Below are 17,327 nucleotides of genomic sequence, written 5' to 3'. Positions count from 1 at the left end.
ACACGTACATGAGTACACGCCTACCCATACACACGTACATGAGTACACACCTACCCATACACACGTACATGAGTACACGCCTACCCATACACACATACATGAGTACACGCCTACCCATACACACATACATGAGTACACACCTACCCATACACACATACATGAGTACACACCTACCCATACACACGTACATGAGTACACGCCTACCCATACACACATACGAGTACACGCCTACCCATACACACATACATGAGTACACACCTACCCATACACACATACATGAGTACACACCTACCCATACACACATACATGAGTACACGCCTACCCATACACACGTACATGAGTACACACCTACCCATACACACATACATGAGTACACACCTACCCATACACACATACATGAGTACACACCTACCCATACACACGTACATGAGTACACACCTACCCATACACACGTACATGAGTACACACCTACCCATAGACACGTACATGAGTACACACCTATCCATACACACATACATGAGTACACACCTACCCATACACACTTACATGAGTACACGCCTACCCATACACACGTACATGAGTACACGCCTACCCATACACACGTACATGAGTACACGCCTACCCATACACACGTACATGAGTACACGCCTACCCATACACACATACATGAGTGCACGCCTACCCATACACACATACATGAGTACACACCTACCCATACACACGAGTACACGCCTACCCATACACACATACATGAGTACACGCCTACCCATACACACGTACATGAGTACACGCCTACCCATACACACGTACATGAGTACACGCCTACCCATACACACGTACATGAGTACACGCCTACCCATACACACATACATGAGTACACACCTACCCATACACACGTACATGAGTACACGCCTACCCATACACACATACATGAGTACACGCCTACCCATACACACATACATGAGTACACACCTACCCATACACACATACATGAGTACACACCTACCCATACACACGTACATGAGTACACGCCTACCCATACACACATACGAGTACACGCCTACCCATACACACATACATGAGTACACACCTACCCATACACACATACATGAGTACACACCTACCCATACACACATACATGAGTACACGCCTACCCATACACACGTACATGAGTACACACCTACCCATACACACATACATGAGTACACACCTACCCATACACACATACATGAGTACACACCTACCCATACACACGTACATGAGTACACACCTACCCATACACACGTACATGAGTACACACCTACCCATAGACACGTACATGAGTACACACCTATCCATACACACATACATGAGTACACACCTACCCATACACACTTACATGAGTACACGCCTACCCATACACACGTACATGAGTACACGCCTACCCATACACACGTACATGAGTACACGCCTACCCATACACACATACATGAGTGCACGCCTACCCATACACACATACATGAGTACACACCTACCCATACACACGAGTACACGCCTACCCATACACACATACATGAGTACACGCCTACCCATACACACGTACATGAGTACACGCCTACCCATACACACGTACCCAATATATGTACTTATATATATAATATATAATATAAGCCCAATAACTTCATGTATTAGTTAATAACACTGAATTTATTTTTAAATAAATAGTCATTACACTCTATGAGCTCTGATGTGTCCAATATAAATATATTTAGAACTAATACAAACCATAGCTAATGCAGTATATTTTCTATACATTGGAGTTCAAGGCTGTTGCATGTGTATGGGTGTGTGTGTGTGTGTGTGTGTGTGTGTGTGTGTGTCCTTTCAGCCTTGGGCCACACCCACACCCACACACTTACTGGCTGAGGGTCCTCCGAGGCAAACGCCTAGGCGGCATCTCCATGCCAACGCTGAGCTCAGGCGAGAGAAATGAAAACTCATTTATTTCATTATTTATTCTCATCAAATTCATGTCACCATGGCAACAGGAGTTTGCATCTCTCTCTCTCTCCCCCTCTCTCTCTGTGCTTCCTCCTCGGGGGAAGAATGATCAAGCTGAGAGACGACACTGATCTTCTGCTCATAGGATCTCCTGCACCCACAGGCATATAAAGACATGCACACATGGACACACACACACTCACACATAGATTTGTGCTTTTATTATATGAAACCCATCTGGCCATCAGTCTTCAGTCTTCCTCTTTTGTGAGTTTACCATTTGAGCAATAGCCAGTAACAGCTCAGTGGAAGACGTTATTGCGGCACCCCCACAGACAGTGACTGTGTATACACAAGAGCAGGTGGAAATGCAGTCGTCCTCCGGGGGGGAGACAGTGTGCTGGGGCTCCTTAATATGTGCCGTGCTAATGTATCTCTGTCTCTCTGTGCCACCAGTGTGTGGGGACATCCATGGGCAGTTCTTTGACCTGATGAAGCTCTTTGAGGTGGGAGGGTCACCTGCCACAACGCGATACCTTTTCCTGGGGGACTATGTGGACCGGGGCTATTTCAGTATCGAGGTGAGCGGCACTCATGTCAAACCTTTCCACCTCCAACAATGCTTCAAAACGTGACTGCAAGCATGCTCCCATACAGCCTTAATGTTATCTGTTGATGAGCTGATCACAGGTGTCACTCAAAAGTCTGGTCTAGGAGAAACGGTTACTGTGTTGTGAGCTCACACCGTAGGCAACACCACTCTCAGCCTGACGACTATGCTAACCTCCTCGTCTATGGGCAGAATGGGGCATCTTGCGTCTGGGCGTGCGCAGTGCCTGCGAATTTCCCCGGACCGTTCTTGTGCACCCCCCATTTCGCTTACGGAGTCCTCACTCCACACCTGAGAGTTGGAGATCCTGCTGACTCGGGCAAAAATGTAGGAGAACTGATTCCCCAATTCCCCAGTTGAGCGAGGACATGCACCACGCCCAGCTGAGCAAAGGTGATGTTATTCATCATCCTGGACCAGAGAACCGGGTTGTGAGATCACACAGCAAGCAGTCGCTCTCCTTTTTATAACCACATGCTGATGTCGCCAGCCCCTAGTTCCGCTTTTCCCTCAGACTGACAGGGTCCAACTGCAGAGTTAGAGAGTTGTTTCCAAGAAATAACAGCATATCTAGTGCTAATCAATCAGCTTCTCTTGATTACATTATTCTTATGCAATAGTCACTTTAAACTTTATACAACCTGTAACCTGTATGGCACACACACACACTCACACAAACACACACACAAACACACACACATATATACACCTGCACCCACCTGGGGTCATTAAGAGTGCACATGAGAGTGTTATGGCCTGGCAGTAAAGGGAGTGGATTAAGCACTGACACTCTGCTGGTGGCACCCAGTAAGTGTTCAGGTGATGGAGGACGATGGTAGATGTGTCATCGATGGATGTCATTATGTATTACCTAAAGTTGGGGAAAAGGGCCATATGGCTGAACGTGTTCCCTGCTAGCTGATGTCCTGGTTGCCAGTGTCACTCTCTGTGATGGGCCTTCATACTCCATTAGCTCCTCCCTGTTCTCCATGACTCTTACACTGCACGCACAAGCTACACGTTGTTAGACTCCTTACCTGCTTCTGTAGTCTGGTGTGTGTGTGTGTGTGTGTGTGTGTGCTGTTTGCTGTAGCCACACATGTATCACACATATGCGTATCTCTTACACTGTGCCTACATTTCTGTCCGCAGTGTGTTTTGTACCTTTGGTCACTGAAAATCCTCTATCCAAAGACGCTATTTTTACTGAGAGGAAATCACGAATGTAGACATTTGACAGAATATTTCACCTTCAAACAAGAATGTGAGTATGCACTCTGGTGTTATCTGCAGCTTACGCTTCTACCTGTCAGGCATGCCGTGCTCTTTAGCTCTCTGAACATGAACTTCAGCTTTCAGATATCCCACTTGATTCTGCATGTTCTAGACGAGCGACTCGAGATGTGACTTCTAATTGCTGGGCTGCTCTCCCTGGCCAAGGTGTGGGAACGCTGTTGAGTAAGGAGATGTGTTTGACGGGGAGCGTTCCCTGAGAAGGTCTCTGTCTCTTTAAGAAAGGAGCGGCTCAGTGAGAGGTGACAGAGCGGGTGGGGGAGGGGCCAAGCAGGCAATGAGGTAATGCCTAAGAGTGGCGCTATCCCACAGGGCCGAGCGAGAGAATATCGAGACAGGTGAAGTGGGGGGTGGGGGGGGGGCGTTGTGGAGTTGGCGACAAACTATTTCTGTACCTACTCTGCTGACCTGTCACCATGGAGACAAATGCCTTTGAGAGGCAGTGAATTGAGATTTAATGAGAAAAAAAGAGGAACACATGTCGACCCACGCAGGAAGAGACCTTTAGCAGACTAGTGACGCTGTAAATTCTGTATGTGTGTCAATGTGTTTGTGTGTGTGTGTGTGTGTGTGTGTGTGTGTGACTTTGACACACATGAGAGCTAGAAGGGTTCACTTAAAATTGTAATTGGGAGGACACTGATAAGAAAGATATCTGATACAAGATTTGGTTACGGCCTGAAATGTTCTATTATATGCCATGTCAGCTTTGTGCCTCTCTGGATGTTTTGGACAAACCTACAAACTATAAATAATTAAGTAACTACTGTAGGCTTTATCCTACGTTGGCAAAACATCTCACATCGTTCTGTCTTTCTCTCAGGTAAAATCAAGTATTCGGAGCAAGTATATGACTCTTGTATGGATGCATTCGACTGCCTTCCCCTGGCTGCTCTCATGAACCAGCAGTTTTTGTGTGTTCATGGTGGCCTTTCGCCAGAAATACACACCTTAGACGACATAAAAAAGGTACTGCCCACTCTGTAGGAACTCCATTCCACTTCCATAGTGCAGTCATCCATGCTGTGGATGGCTGGGGGGGGGGGGGTCAGCTACATGAATGTGTGTGTGTGTGTGTGTGTGTTTGTGTGAGTGAGTGTGTGCCTGTGTGTAGCCAGTGTGAGTTCTTTATAACATGTCTTTGTGTTGCCTAGCTGGATCGGTTCAAAGAGCCACCTGCGTTTGGGCCCATGTGCGATCTCCTGTGGTCAGACCCCCTAGAGGACTTTGGCAATGAGAAGAGCCAGGAGTACTTCAGCCACAACACAGTCAGAGGTTGCTCCTATTTCTACAGGTACATCTTGCTCACACTCCCACCACCAAGAAAGTAAGAAATTTGAAAGAATTTGAGATAGATGCACCCACGCATACAAAACGCTCAATATCCTGCCTCTGCAAAACCCAGTGTCATGACACCTGAAGTGCACGCTGACATGGGCACACAGTTCTCTTTCGGCTTATATGTGTACATTTAAGTTCACGTGTACATGTAAGAGGTGGCACAGTGCCGTGTCTTTGTGTTTGTGTGTATGTGAGCGCACACACATGTGTGTGTGTGTGTGTGCGTGTGTGTATTTGTGCATGTGTGTTTGTATAAAAGCATTTGTGTGTGTGTCTGTGTTTCTATGTGTGGGTGTTTGTAAATATACATTGGTGTGTGTATGTTGTGTGTGTGTGTGTATATTTATGTGTGTGTGTGTGTGTGTAAGTAACACAGAGAGATCAGTAGGGGATCACTCACTCTCTCCAGGTGCTGGAAGCTGCTGGTGCTCTCAGCACTCTCAGCTCTCCCACCAAGTCCCACCAAGCTGTTAATATTTCACACACTGCTGAAGACCTGATGGAGCACTGGAGACATTGTTTGTTTGAGTAGGTGTTAGACAGTGTTCAGGTGTCTTTTTATTTATTTATTGTGTGTGTGTGTGTGTGTGTGTGTGTGTGTAGGGATGAAGAGAACTGTGTCTGTGAATTTTTAAGTTCAAACCTCATGTGTTTATCCAATTCATTGAAAGCCTCAGTAAGACAGGCATACACCCTAACACATTCCACATTCGTTCCGTGTGCTGTGAAGGCTGAGATGGTCTTTAGAGGTTTAGAAGGCCTGTCCCTGAAAATATCCCACACCACACACCATGTGTGTCATTTTACACACTCTGGCTCATGTTTGTGTGACCGTATATCCATGTGCATGTGTATTTGTATGTGTACATGTAGATGTGTGAGAAAGAGAGAGAGAGAGAGAGAAATAGAGAGAAAGAGAGAGAGAGAGAGTGTGTGTGTGTGTGTGTGTATGTGTGTGTGTGTGTGAGTGTGTGAGTGTGTGTGTGTGTATGTGTGCGTGTGCGTGTGAGTGTGCGTGTGCGTGTGCGTGTGAGTGTGTGTGTGCGTGTGCGTGCGCGTGCGCGTGCGAGTGCGTGCGCGTGCGCGTGCGCGTGCGTGTGTGTGTGTGTGTGTGCGCGCGCGCGCAGGCGGTTCTCTGGGCTGTGCTCCTTGCTCTGCAGTGCTGGATGACTGTGTTGTGTTACAGGGTAGTGAGGCATCTCTGTCTTCCCCTCTGAACCTGGGATGCTGGGTATCAGCCAGTCAGGCCCATGGCCAGCTTCCCCTTAGTCCTGCACACACACGTGCGACCATGTCCACGTATGCTTTCCCGGGGTTTTTAATAACCCATCTGTGTCCACATTCGGGATGTGGGTGCGGGAGCTGAATGAGCTGTAGGTGCCGTGTGCTCTGTAGCAGTGAGCCAGGGAAAAAAAATGCCAGCAGATTTGGGCAAAGCAGGAGCAGTACTCGATTCAGCCTATAAACAGCCTTCAGCCTACAGCCTTCTAGTTATATGGACTAATATTCTCTCTCTCAGCACAGTCGAGGCTTTCAACACTCACTTCTTCTGACTCCAGTGAGGGACCATTCTACGGTGTAGGTGTGTGCGCGTGTAGGTGTAGCCACGGTGATACCGCAGAACACACTCGTCATGCGGCGTCATGGTCACCCATGACTGCATACACAGTGGCAAGCACTGCCGCTCCCCACCAGGACTTGCTCAGTGGAGGGCCTAGTATCTGCAGATTTTACTCCAACCCTGCAGAGCTCCGCCTCTTTCACTAATAGCCACGCCTCTGACCGAGGTGTAACCAAGGTGTAACGGCTAACGAAAAAACGACTGGCAAAATCAGTTTTTTTTGCAGGGTTCCCTCAAACTACTGAAGACACTGATGCCTCATTTGAATAGCCCAGGCATACACCATTACATTGTGGTTATGTAAGAACCACAGAGGCATGTTCTTGTGATGTGCATTGTCAGCGTTCATAGACTGTGTGTGAGGGCTGAAAACGCAGCATCAAAATCTTCATGCTGAAAAGTGCAGCTTGCGCAAACCAGGGACAAGCCAGGATTTATAAGTGCTCTCTCCTTTGATATTTTGCAGACTCGAGTTCAATCTGAATGCTCTATTCTTGATCATTCTGGAGCCTTTCCATTTCCTCTGTTTCACCAAGACTTGTTTATGAAAATCTTTATAATTACCTTAATCTTATGAACTACAGCTATGCCCACACACATTCAGAACAAATGCCGTTAAATGTTCCTCTTTCGATTCACAAACTTATGAAACACTGTATCAGCCTTTTGCAGGTCTTCGTAATATACTGGCTAAGAGGTCATATACACTAGGGGCTTCTTTTAAGTCTTTGAGCCTTCGTGCATCTTTGGAACATGTTTACTTCCTTGCCTTTTGAACCTCTGCATATAATGTTTGGCCAGGTGTCTCGGTCTGTGACATAGCTCTTTGTGGCACCTCGCATCAGCGATGTGTTATTTATATTTGATCCTTTCATTGATTTGTTTAGCACACTGCCATGTGGCATGTCTGGGGCAGTGCTCTGTGTCATGATGGGTTGTGTTTCAGAACACACACCCCTGTCCGTAGCAGCTGTAAAGCAGATATGGGAGCTGCATCTCTGAACCAAAATACAGGAAGAAGGACATGATCCCCACCCCCACCCCCCCACCCCAAGCCCCAATCCCGTCGAGCTCCTAAATCGCTGTTTAGTCAGCAGCAACAGACAGCAGGAATGAGTGAGGGATAGCTAGAGAAAAGAAGGAGCACGGCGAGGAAGAAGAGTGAAATAGGGCGGGAGTCATGGAGGTAGAGGGGGAGAGCTAGAGGGAAAGATGGACAGAGGAATGGAGGGAGAGATGGGGGGAGAGAGGGAGGGAGAGACAGAGCAGGGCCTACACTGCAGCCAGCAGCAGCAGCAGCACGGCTCTGCGATCTATCCCACAATCCCTAAGGGCTTTGCAGTGTGGTGTTGCCATGACAACTCACTCCTCTTGCCTAAACTGAAGCGAGAGAGCAAGACAGGGAGAAGGGGTGAGAGAGAGAGAGAGAGAGAGAGAGACGTAAAATAAGGAATGATTTGTGGAGAGAAGTAGTATCGCGATGAGGTTCTACTCATTAGTAGATACTTTAGCTCAAGGAAGAGAGTGCGGGAGAGAAAAAGAGAGAGAGGTGAACACTGTTTGACACTCATTTCCCGTCATAACTCAAAGGCTGCACCACACATGCTGCCAAGCTGCTGTGTTACTCGCTCACACACAGAGGAGAGCTAGCTGTGTCTCTCACACACACAGGAGAGCTAGCTGTGTCTCTCACACACACAGGAGAGCTAGCTGTGTCTCTCACACATACAGGAGAGCTAGCTGTGTCTCTCACACACAGAGGAGAGCTAGCTGTGTCTCTCACACACAGAGGAGAGCTAGCTGTGTCTCTCACACACAGAGGAGAGCTAGCTGTGTCTCTCACACACACAGGAGAGCTAGCTGTGTCTCTCACACACAGAGGAGAGCTAGCTGTGTCTCTCACACACAGAGGAGAGCTAGCTGTGTCTCTCACACACAGAGGAGAGCTAGCTGTGTCGCTCACACACAGAGGAGAGCTAGCTGTGTCTCTCACACACAGGAGAGCTAGCTGTGTCTCTCACACACAGAGGAGAGCTAGCTGTGTCTCTCACACAGAGGAGAGCTAGCTGTGTCTCTCACACACAGAGGAGCGCTAGCTGTGTCTCTCACACACACAGGAGAGCTAGCTGTGTCTCTCACACACACAGGAGAGCTAGCTGTGTCTCTCACACACAGAGGAGAGCTAGCTGTGTCTCTCACACACAGAGGAGAGCTAGCTGTGTCTCTCACACACACAGGAGAGCTAGCTGTGTTTCTCACACACACAGGAGAGCTAGCTGTGTCTCTCACACACAGAGGAGAGCTAGCTGTGTCTCTCACACACAGAGGAGAGCTAGCTGTGTCTCTCACACACAGAGGAGAGCTAGCTGTGTCTCTCACACACAGAGAGGAGAGCTAGCTGTGTCTCTCACACACAGAGGAGAGCTAGCTGTGTCTCTCACACAGAGGAGAGCTAGCTGTGTCTCTCACACACAGAGGAGAGCTAGCTGTGTCTCTCACACACACAGGAGAGCTAGCTGTGTCTCTCACACACACAGGAGAGCTAGCTGTGTCTCTCACACACAGAGGAGAGCTAGCTGTGTCTCTCACACACAGAGGAGAGCTAGCTGTGTCTCTCACACACACAGGAGAGCTAGCTGTGTTTCTCACACACACAGGAGAGCTAGCTGTGTCTCTCACACACAGAGGAGAAGAGGAGAGCTAGCTGTGTCTCTCACACACACAGGAGAGCTAGCTGTGTCTCTCACACACAGAGGAGAGCTAGCTGTGTCTCTCACACACAGAGGAGAGCTAGCTGTGTCTCTCACACACAGGAGAGCTAGCTGTGTCTCTCACACACAGAGGAGAGCTAGCTGTGTCTCTCACACACAGAGGAGAGCTAGCTGTGTCTCACACACAGAGAGGAGAGCTAGCTGTGTCTCTCACACACACAGGAGAGCTAGCTGTGTCTCTCACACACAGAGGAGAGCTAGCTGTGTCTCTCACACACAGAGGAGAGCTAGCTGTGTCTCTCACACACAGGAGAGCTAGCTGTGTCTCTCACACACAGAGGAGAGCTAGCTGTGTCTCTCACACACAGAGGAGAGCTAGCTGTGTCTCTCACACACAGAGGAGAGCTAGCTGTGTCTCTCACACACAGAGGAGAGCTAGCTGTGTCTCTCACACGGAGAGGAGAGCTAGCTGTGTCTCTCACACGGAGAGGAGAGCTAGCTGTGTCTCTCACACACAGAGGAGAGCTAGCTGTGTCTCTCACACACACAGGAGAGCTAGCTGTGTTTCTCACACACACAGGAGAGCTAGCTGTGTCTCTCACACACAGAGGAGAGCTAGCTGTGTCTCTCACACACACAGGAGAGCTAGCTGTGTTTCTCGTTCCCACATAGAGCAGGAAAATGAGCTGTAGGCTATATGTAAACCGCAGGATGAGGTCCTCTCCGTTAAATCACACTGTGTGCTCCATTAGATCTTGACAGGGCAAGATTATGCACACACATCACAAATGCCCTGAAGTTTATTATGGCTGGTACTCTGTTGAAACTCAACGCTTAACCTAACATTAACTCCACTCAGTATAGGTGCAGTTCTGTAGCAGTCTGTTTTTCTGAGCGTGCTGTAAGAGTGTGTAAGAGAGAGAGACAGAAAGAAAGGGAACATGACAAAAAAAGTCATTGCTCACTGTAGCTCATTGCTAAGTTGTGTTGACTTGACCAGTCGAAGCTTTAAGATGTAATAAAAATGCCAGCATGAGTGTAATTGTTCAGAAGAGGTCTCTGTGCTTGTGACTTACATGCACTGTATGTCCTCCTGAGACCCGGACTGTTGCTGTGTGCAGTTTTTAATTCCCCCAGTGTGCACTTCATTCTCTCACCGGGATATATACATTCCCTCTAATGTGGTGTAGGACTGACTCCTAATCACAGCAATCATTGACATCCATCGGTTTTGCTAAGACTTGCCAGTGTTTGACACATGTTCAAATCACAGGGGGATATTCCTACCACAGATTCATTCTTCCCGCTTGATTAGGTTTTCTAGAGTACATGCCACCACCATGTGATCATTTTCGGAAATGGCCGTCTGTCCGGCAGCTGACATCCACACTGGAATGATCCAGTTATAATGGATTTGTTTACACTTTTGGAAAATGTCTGATACAAGATATGTGGAAGGGAAATAACTCGTTCATAATTCATTCACCCCCTGCTGGCTATATAGTGAAATTACAGGCAGACTCTGTGTTTATTAGTGGTTTGGTTGACTGATATTGGAAATGGGAAAAGCTGAGTTCTCTCTGTTACTCTCTGTGCCTTGCAGTTATCCAGCTGTGTGTGAGTTCCTACAGAATAATAACTTGTTATCAGTCATCCGAGCACACGAAGCACAAGATGCTGGGTATGTATGCAGACACGTTCATTACTGCTCACTCGTACTTTTTACACACGTGCCCTCTCACTGCACACTCTGACTGCACACCCACACTCTACACTCTCACTGTTCACTCTCACTCTGCCCTCTCACTCTACACTCACTGTACACTCTCACTCTACACTCTCAGACTACATCCACTGTACACTCTCAATCTACACACTCACTGTACACTCACTGTACACTCTCACTCTACACACTCACTGTACACTCTCACTGTACACTCCCACGCTACATTCTCAGACTACAGTCACTGTACACTCTCACTCTACACACTCACTGTACACTCTCACTCTACACTCTCAGTCTACACTCACTGTACACTCTATACTCACTGTGCATGCTCAGTCTACACGCACTCTACCCTCTCACTCTACACTCACTGTACACTCTCACTCTACACTCTCAGTCTACACTCACTGTACACTCTATACTCACTGTGCATGCTCAGTCTACACGCACTCTACCCTCTCACTCTACACTCACTGTACACTCTCACTCTACACTCTCAGACTACATTCACTGTACACTCTCACTGTACACTCACTCTACACTCACTATACACTCTCACTCTACACTCACTGTACACTCCCACTCTACACTCTCACTCTACACTTTTAGACTACATTCACTGTACACTCTCTCTATACACTCACTGTACACTCACTCTACACTCTCAGTCTACACTCACTGTACACTCTATACTCACTGTGCACTCTCAGTCTACACTCTGACTGCATATTCTCATTCTACTCTCACTGCTCATCTTCAGTCTCACTGCTCAGTCTCCCTGCACACTCTCACTGCTCACTCTCACTGCTCACTACTCTCTCACTGCACACTCTCACTCACTGTTCTCTATCATTGCTTACTCACACTGGTAGCTGACACTGATCACTCACGCATTCCATCTCATTGCTCAGTGTGTCCGTGTCTTGGTCTTCAGTAATTGGTGATATCCATTTAAGTGGTTCAATCTCTCTCTCTCTCTCTCTCTCTCTCTCTCTCTCATGCACTGTGTCTGCCACAGATACAGGATGTACAGGAAGAGTCAGACCACTGGCTTTCCCTCCCTCATCACCATATTCTCTGCACCAAACTACCTTGATGTTTACAATAACAAAGGTAGGTAAAAGCAATAGTCCAGTGTTAAATGTATGTCCTTCTTTCATTTCATCACACGCTAACACCATTTAATCTGAGCGAGTTTATGGGCAGTAGTATTGACACATAAGACTGCAATATGTGATGAATTCTTAGGAGAGAAATGGCAGATGTGAGTATATATTTGGTGTGATGGGTATAATAGACAAAGGGAGGTTTGTAGAGGGTTTCCATTATAACGACTGGAAAAGGATGTGTGTGCATGGCGGAGTGTGTTTGCCATAGTGAATGGAGTAGATGGCGGAGATGTGGCTGTGCGAGGGCCCATCAGCTTGACTGACTCCTTCCATGTGGCTTTATCTCTCCTGATGGAACAGGGTCAACAGCTCAGGTTCAACAGCGCCATCTAGTGGACATTTCACGTGGACATACCCTCACACACAAACAGGGAGAAGCAATTTGGAAGCATTTATTTCTTTTTTAAAGAGCTCATTGTTACCGATTAATACAGATAACTTACATGCAAATAACACGCAAAGATATTCAAAGATACACAAAGCATTTAGATTGCTTAGGTTAGTCATAATAAGCGTAGTAATAGTAGCAGTAGTAGTAGTAGTAGTAGTAATAATAAGAAGAGGAATTATAATAATTTCTTCAGGGTCATAATTATCATGATACATTTGTTTTGTATAGCACATTTTTGAGACCCAAAGATACTATACTTTGTATCATCAACTAGAGAGGATCACAATTCACAAAGTTCATAATAACAACAGCTACAATGACAACAATGACAAGTCAAACGTTTTGAAGGATAAGAGAAGTTGGTGAAAGGCCTGGTGGTAGACAGGATATACATCAAATTTTAAACTTGAGAGTGATGGGTGTGGAGTGTCTAACTGTGAGAGGGAAAGAATTCCAGAGTTGAGGAGCAGCTCTAGGGAAGGCTTGGCCTCCAGCACAATGGAATTCACATGGAGGACCAATGAGTAAGTCAAGCAGTCAGCTGTGGAAGTCCTGAGGACTTCCTGAGTGTGACCCTCAGTAAAGGGGTTGGAGGACAGGTAGAAGAAAGCTAGGTTCTTCAGTGCTTTACAAGCAAAGGAGGTGAAACGTGAGTAAAGGCACAGATGGAACGTTGTGGTTGGAAGACATGCTGGTCGGAAGCTGAGCAGCTGAGTTCTGGATGACGTGGAGTTTATGGACAAATATACCACTCAAGCTTAGTGGAGCGTGTACCACTCAAAACGGAGATTCAGTTGTCCAGATGGCTAGGAATAAAGGAATGGAAAAGAGCTTCAACTGCAGGAAAAAAAAACAAAACAGAAGATCTGAGTTTTGATTGTTAGATGTACAAAATGGTCTTTGTGATGAATTTGGGAATTGGAAGAGAGCGAAGAATGCTGTGCTAGCTCTACTGTCAGTGTGGAGGGCTAGGAGCTGAGCTTTGTTAAGAACTGCTTTTGAACCAGTTACCAAGTGCTCATTCGTCACTGTTAAATTTGAGGAAATTGTTCAACATCGATGTCTTATGAGATATAGGCTAAGATATGAGCAAAAGGGTCATTTTTGGTGAAAGTTATACTAAAGGTTTGTATTTCATCCAGAATCACCAAGTCAGCTTTAGTGCTACAACAGCAGAGGTTTGCGATGATACAGTTTTCGGCATTTTGGCCTTTAACTCTTAGCAAACAGTGTAAATGGTGATGAGTGTTAGCCAGTAGTTTCTCCACCTCTCATTGTCAGGGATTTTGTCCTTTTCATGTGTATTGTCTGTGTCAAAACTAGTCCAGCCCGGCTGCTCCGAGTTCAAGAGTCTTTAAGAAACGTGGGATACAAAAGCCAAGCCAAAGTCCAGCCTCCAGTTATGAGTTTATTGTTCAAACTGACCAGCTAAAGCAAAGAATGGCCAAAGGGTCACAGATGTGCTATTGAATATTAATATTATTATTATTATTATGCTTTCTAATTAAGAGGACTACAGATTGCTTATTTTGAATGTATGCTAATTCATGTATTGCTTATGAGCAACATTCTTTTGATTTCAGCACACAAATAACTTATTTAAATACTTTGGAATTTTAAGGCACTGTAATTGACCTATGAGAAAAAATATAGAAATGAAGAAACAAGTCAGCGCAGGATATTATGTACTTCTGAGATTAGGAGATCATTTCTCTGCTGAATGAATAGGAATGCAGTGCTGGAGCTTACTAAACGCGTTGGTGTGTGTGTGTGTGTGTGTGTGTGTGTGTGTGCTCATGTCAGCCGCTGTCCTGAAGTATGAGAATAACGTGATGAACATTCGACAGTTTAACTGTTCCCCACATCCCTACTGGCTGCCCAACTTCATGGACGTGTTCACCTGGTCTCTGCCTTTCGTGGGAGAGAAAGGTGACCTTCAGCTGTCTACCCCCAACCCATATACAGTATGATACAGAAGGCACCAACTCATCCTAGAGCAGCATGTCCCTTGAGAGGATTGGCAGGTGCATGTCCTGGTCTGATCTTCTTTTCTCTGCAGTCACAGAGATGCTGGTGAATGTGCTGAGCATCTGCTCCGATGATGAGCTTATGAACGACGGAGACGAGATCTTTGATGGTACGAGATCTCCTTTAAATCAGTCTCACCGTGCAGTTGTTTTTGCCACCTTTGGCTTATTCTCACCGGAACTGGAATCGGTATACTTGACTTTACTATACTTGCAGCAAAGCCTGTAAGCTGGGACCGCTCCTGAAATATCAGGTTTTGTTCCCCTTTTCAACAAGCCCCACGTTTAAATGTTAGTGACTATAGAGCACTCTCCTTGTGGCAGTGCAGTCTGAGGTTGAACTTTCGTATCCGCCCACAGCAAACGCAGCAGCAGCCCGGAAAGAGGTGATTAGGAACAAAATCCGTGCCATTGGGAAGATGGCCAAGATGTTCTCTGTGCTCAGGTATGAGGAGGACTTCCACCATCTGCTCATCTGTGTCAGTGTCTTATGAAACTCCACACAGATGCGAGAGAGAGAGAGAGAGAGAAAGAGAGAGAGAGAGAGAGAGAGAGAGAGAGAGAGAGACTGCTGGAGTCTTAAGTGTGTGTTTGTGGATATACATATATGTGTGTGTGTGTGTGTGTTTGACTTTATGCAGGGAAGAGAGTGAGAACGTGCTGACTCTAAAGGGGCTGACCCCGACCGGCATGCTGCCCAGTGGAGTGCTGTCTGGAGGCAAACAGACTCTACAGAGTGGTGAGCGCATGGCCTTACAGAAGGCCCTCCTCCCCCTTGTCTCCGACCACTTCCTCTTTCTCTACTTCTTTCCATGTCCCTGTCTCTTCATCTGTCCCTTTCTGTATCCTCTGACCAACTCCAGGCTTTGGGGCACTCCTCTCTCTCTCTCTCTTTCTCTCTCTCTCTCTCTCTCTCTCTGGGAGTTGCCCCAAAGGCTGGACCGCAGTGGTTCGGTTTTCCCTATCATGGGTAAAACTGGGGTGAGGCGAGTGTGAGTCTGTGCCGACAGGAGAGCGCGCGTGCGTGTGTGCCTGAGGGGTTGCATGGCACCGTGCTCCATAGTCTGGTTGGCGTGCATGCGTCTAGCGGGGCCAGCCTGCCGCCTGGCTCAAGCTCTGCCCTGCTGCTCCCTGTCTGCCACTACTGCCACTGCATGGCTTGTTCATGTGTAACTTGCCCTCCTCTCCCCCCCTCAGCCACCATTGAGGCCATCGAAGCCATCGAGACAGAATCAAAGGACCGAGAAGGTAAACGCAGGACATGTGACAGGGTATAGCCTCCGTTAGCTGTTGGTTAGCTTGCATCCACTAACGTTTCACACAGCGGAAGAGTCATACAGAGAAAGCACTGAAAGGAACAAAGGAAGGGCATGGCAGATATCTGGGAATTGTAATTGACTAGAACTTAAACGGTTGCCTATATTGCTGAATTACTCAGTTATTTTAAGGGAGAAAGTTGAAAGAATCTTGTGCTTTTGGTGCAGCTGAAGTGACAAAGGCGCAAGTATTCTTATTTGTTTTTATCTTATTTGGTTTTTTTTGTTGTTGTTTATTTATAACTCCAGTTAAAGGATTTACTCTGCACTCCAGATATTTACAGTGCTCTTTCTACATGATAAAATCACAACAAAAGAATGTCCCTCTGAAGACTGCATGATGGTTTGAGATGCTGTCTAACACGAGCATGATTTGGTTTGTCGAGTGCTGCATTTTCTATGGCTCTCGTGAGGTGACTATGGGCGTAGCATGTAACTGGAACTCGCAAGAAACTCGCAGCCAACTAGAGTGTGCTAGCCTAACTGCAACCTCTCGCGCGCTAAAGCAGACACACCTCGGTAACTCACAGATGGAGACAGAGCTAAAGTAAATGGTGTTTGCTTCTTCTCCAGTATTCGGTGCACTGAAACCAGTACAAAAGGCAAAGCCTGGTGTTAGGACATTGATTATAGAAATAAGTACATTTAATACATGGATTTTCATCTCTGGTGCTGGGGCTACACAGCATATAGTTGGGTTACCCAGGTCTGGTCCTGGTGACAGGGCTCGGTTGCAGCCCTAGGCACAGACCAGACTGACACCGAGGAACACCTGCGACTGACCGATTACCCCCTTCCATCGGCTCACTGTCACCTCTCGTCACCTGCAAGTATTTACCCTACACGCCAGATAGACTACAGCTGATGAACGACACGTACGTATGTTCTGTGCCTTCGCAAAATAACTCAGAAGAAAGCCTCTGGGTCTCAAAGGCGCAGGCTTGTTTAGTGGGGTACACTGAGTTCTGAGTGACTCCCACCGCTTTCTGAGCTCCTTCCTTCGACAAAATTGCATGCAGTAATGTCAAGATAATAACAAATGTTCCAGCTGTTCTCTAGATACTTAACGCAACAAAATTACTTTCCTTGTAACAAAATGTAATGTTAGCCTAGCGCACTGCCTTGGTAGACCAAACCACAAT

At 46.8% G+C, this 17,327-nt stretch overlaps 1 protein-coding gene across 9 annotated transcripts in view; it reads left to right on the top strand.

The window, feature by feature from the left end:
• ppp3ca (protein phosphatase 3, catalytic subunit, alpha isozyme) overlaps window positions 1-17,327 on the top strand; it is a 43,253-nt gene that overhangs the window by 21,021 nt on the left and 4,905 nt on the right. For 6 of the 9 annotated variants that reach the window (XM_081720281.1, XM_035527554.2, XM_081720280.1 and 3 more), the window contains 11 exons: window positions 2,437-2,561; window positions 3,743-3,854; window positions 4,707-4,852; window positions 5,038-5,177; window positions 11,160-11,237; window positions 12,301-12,395; window positions 14,646-14,771; window positions 14,902-14,979; window positions 15,230-15,314; window positions 15,511-15,608; window positions 16,067-16,117. In XM_081720281.1, the coding sequence (XP_081576407.1) occupies window positions 2,437-2,561; window positions 3,743-3,854; window positions 4,707-4,852; window positions 5,038-5,177; window positions 11,160-11,237; window positions 12,301-12,395; window positions 14,646-14,771; window positions 14,902-14,979; window positions 15,230-15,314; window positions 15,511-15,608; window positions 16,067-16,117 (1,134 nt within the window). Of the gene's footprint in view, window positions 1-1,867; window positions 2,144-2,436; window positions 2,562-3,742; window positions 3,855-4,706; window positions 4,853-5,037; window positions 5,178-11,159; window positions 11,238-12,300; window positions 12,396-14,645; window positions 14,772-14,901; window positions 14,980-15,229; window positions 15,315-15,510; window positions 15,609-16,066; window positions 16,118-17,327 lie in introns of all 9 variants that reach the window. The other 3 variants (XM_081720275.1, XM_081720276.1, XM_035527555.2) reach the window with 2 other exon arrangements.

The sequence above is a fragment of the Electrophorus electricus genome, chromosome 8 (genome assembly GCF_041902795.1).
Source record: "Electrophorus electricus isolate QZ-2024a chromosome 8, ASM4190279v1, whole genome shotgun sequence".
NCBI lineage: Eukaryota > Metazoa > Chordata > Actinopteri > Gymnotiformes > Gymnotidae > Electrophorus > Electrophorus electricus.
The sequence above is the reverse complement of the archived record's forward strand: the minus strand, read 5'-3'. Positions and strand labels throughout refer to the sequence as shown.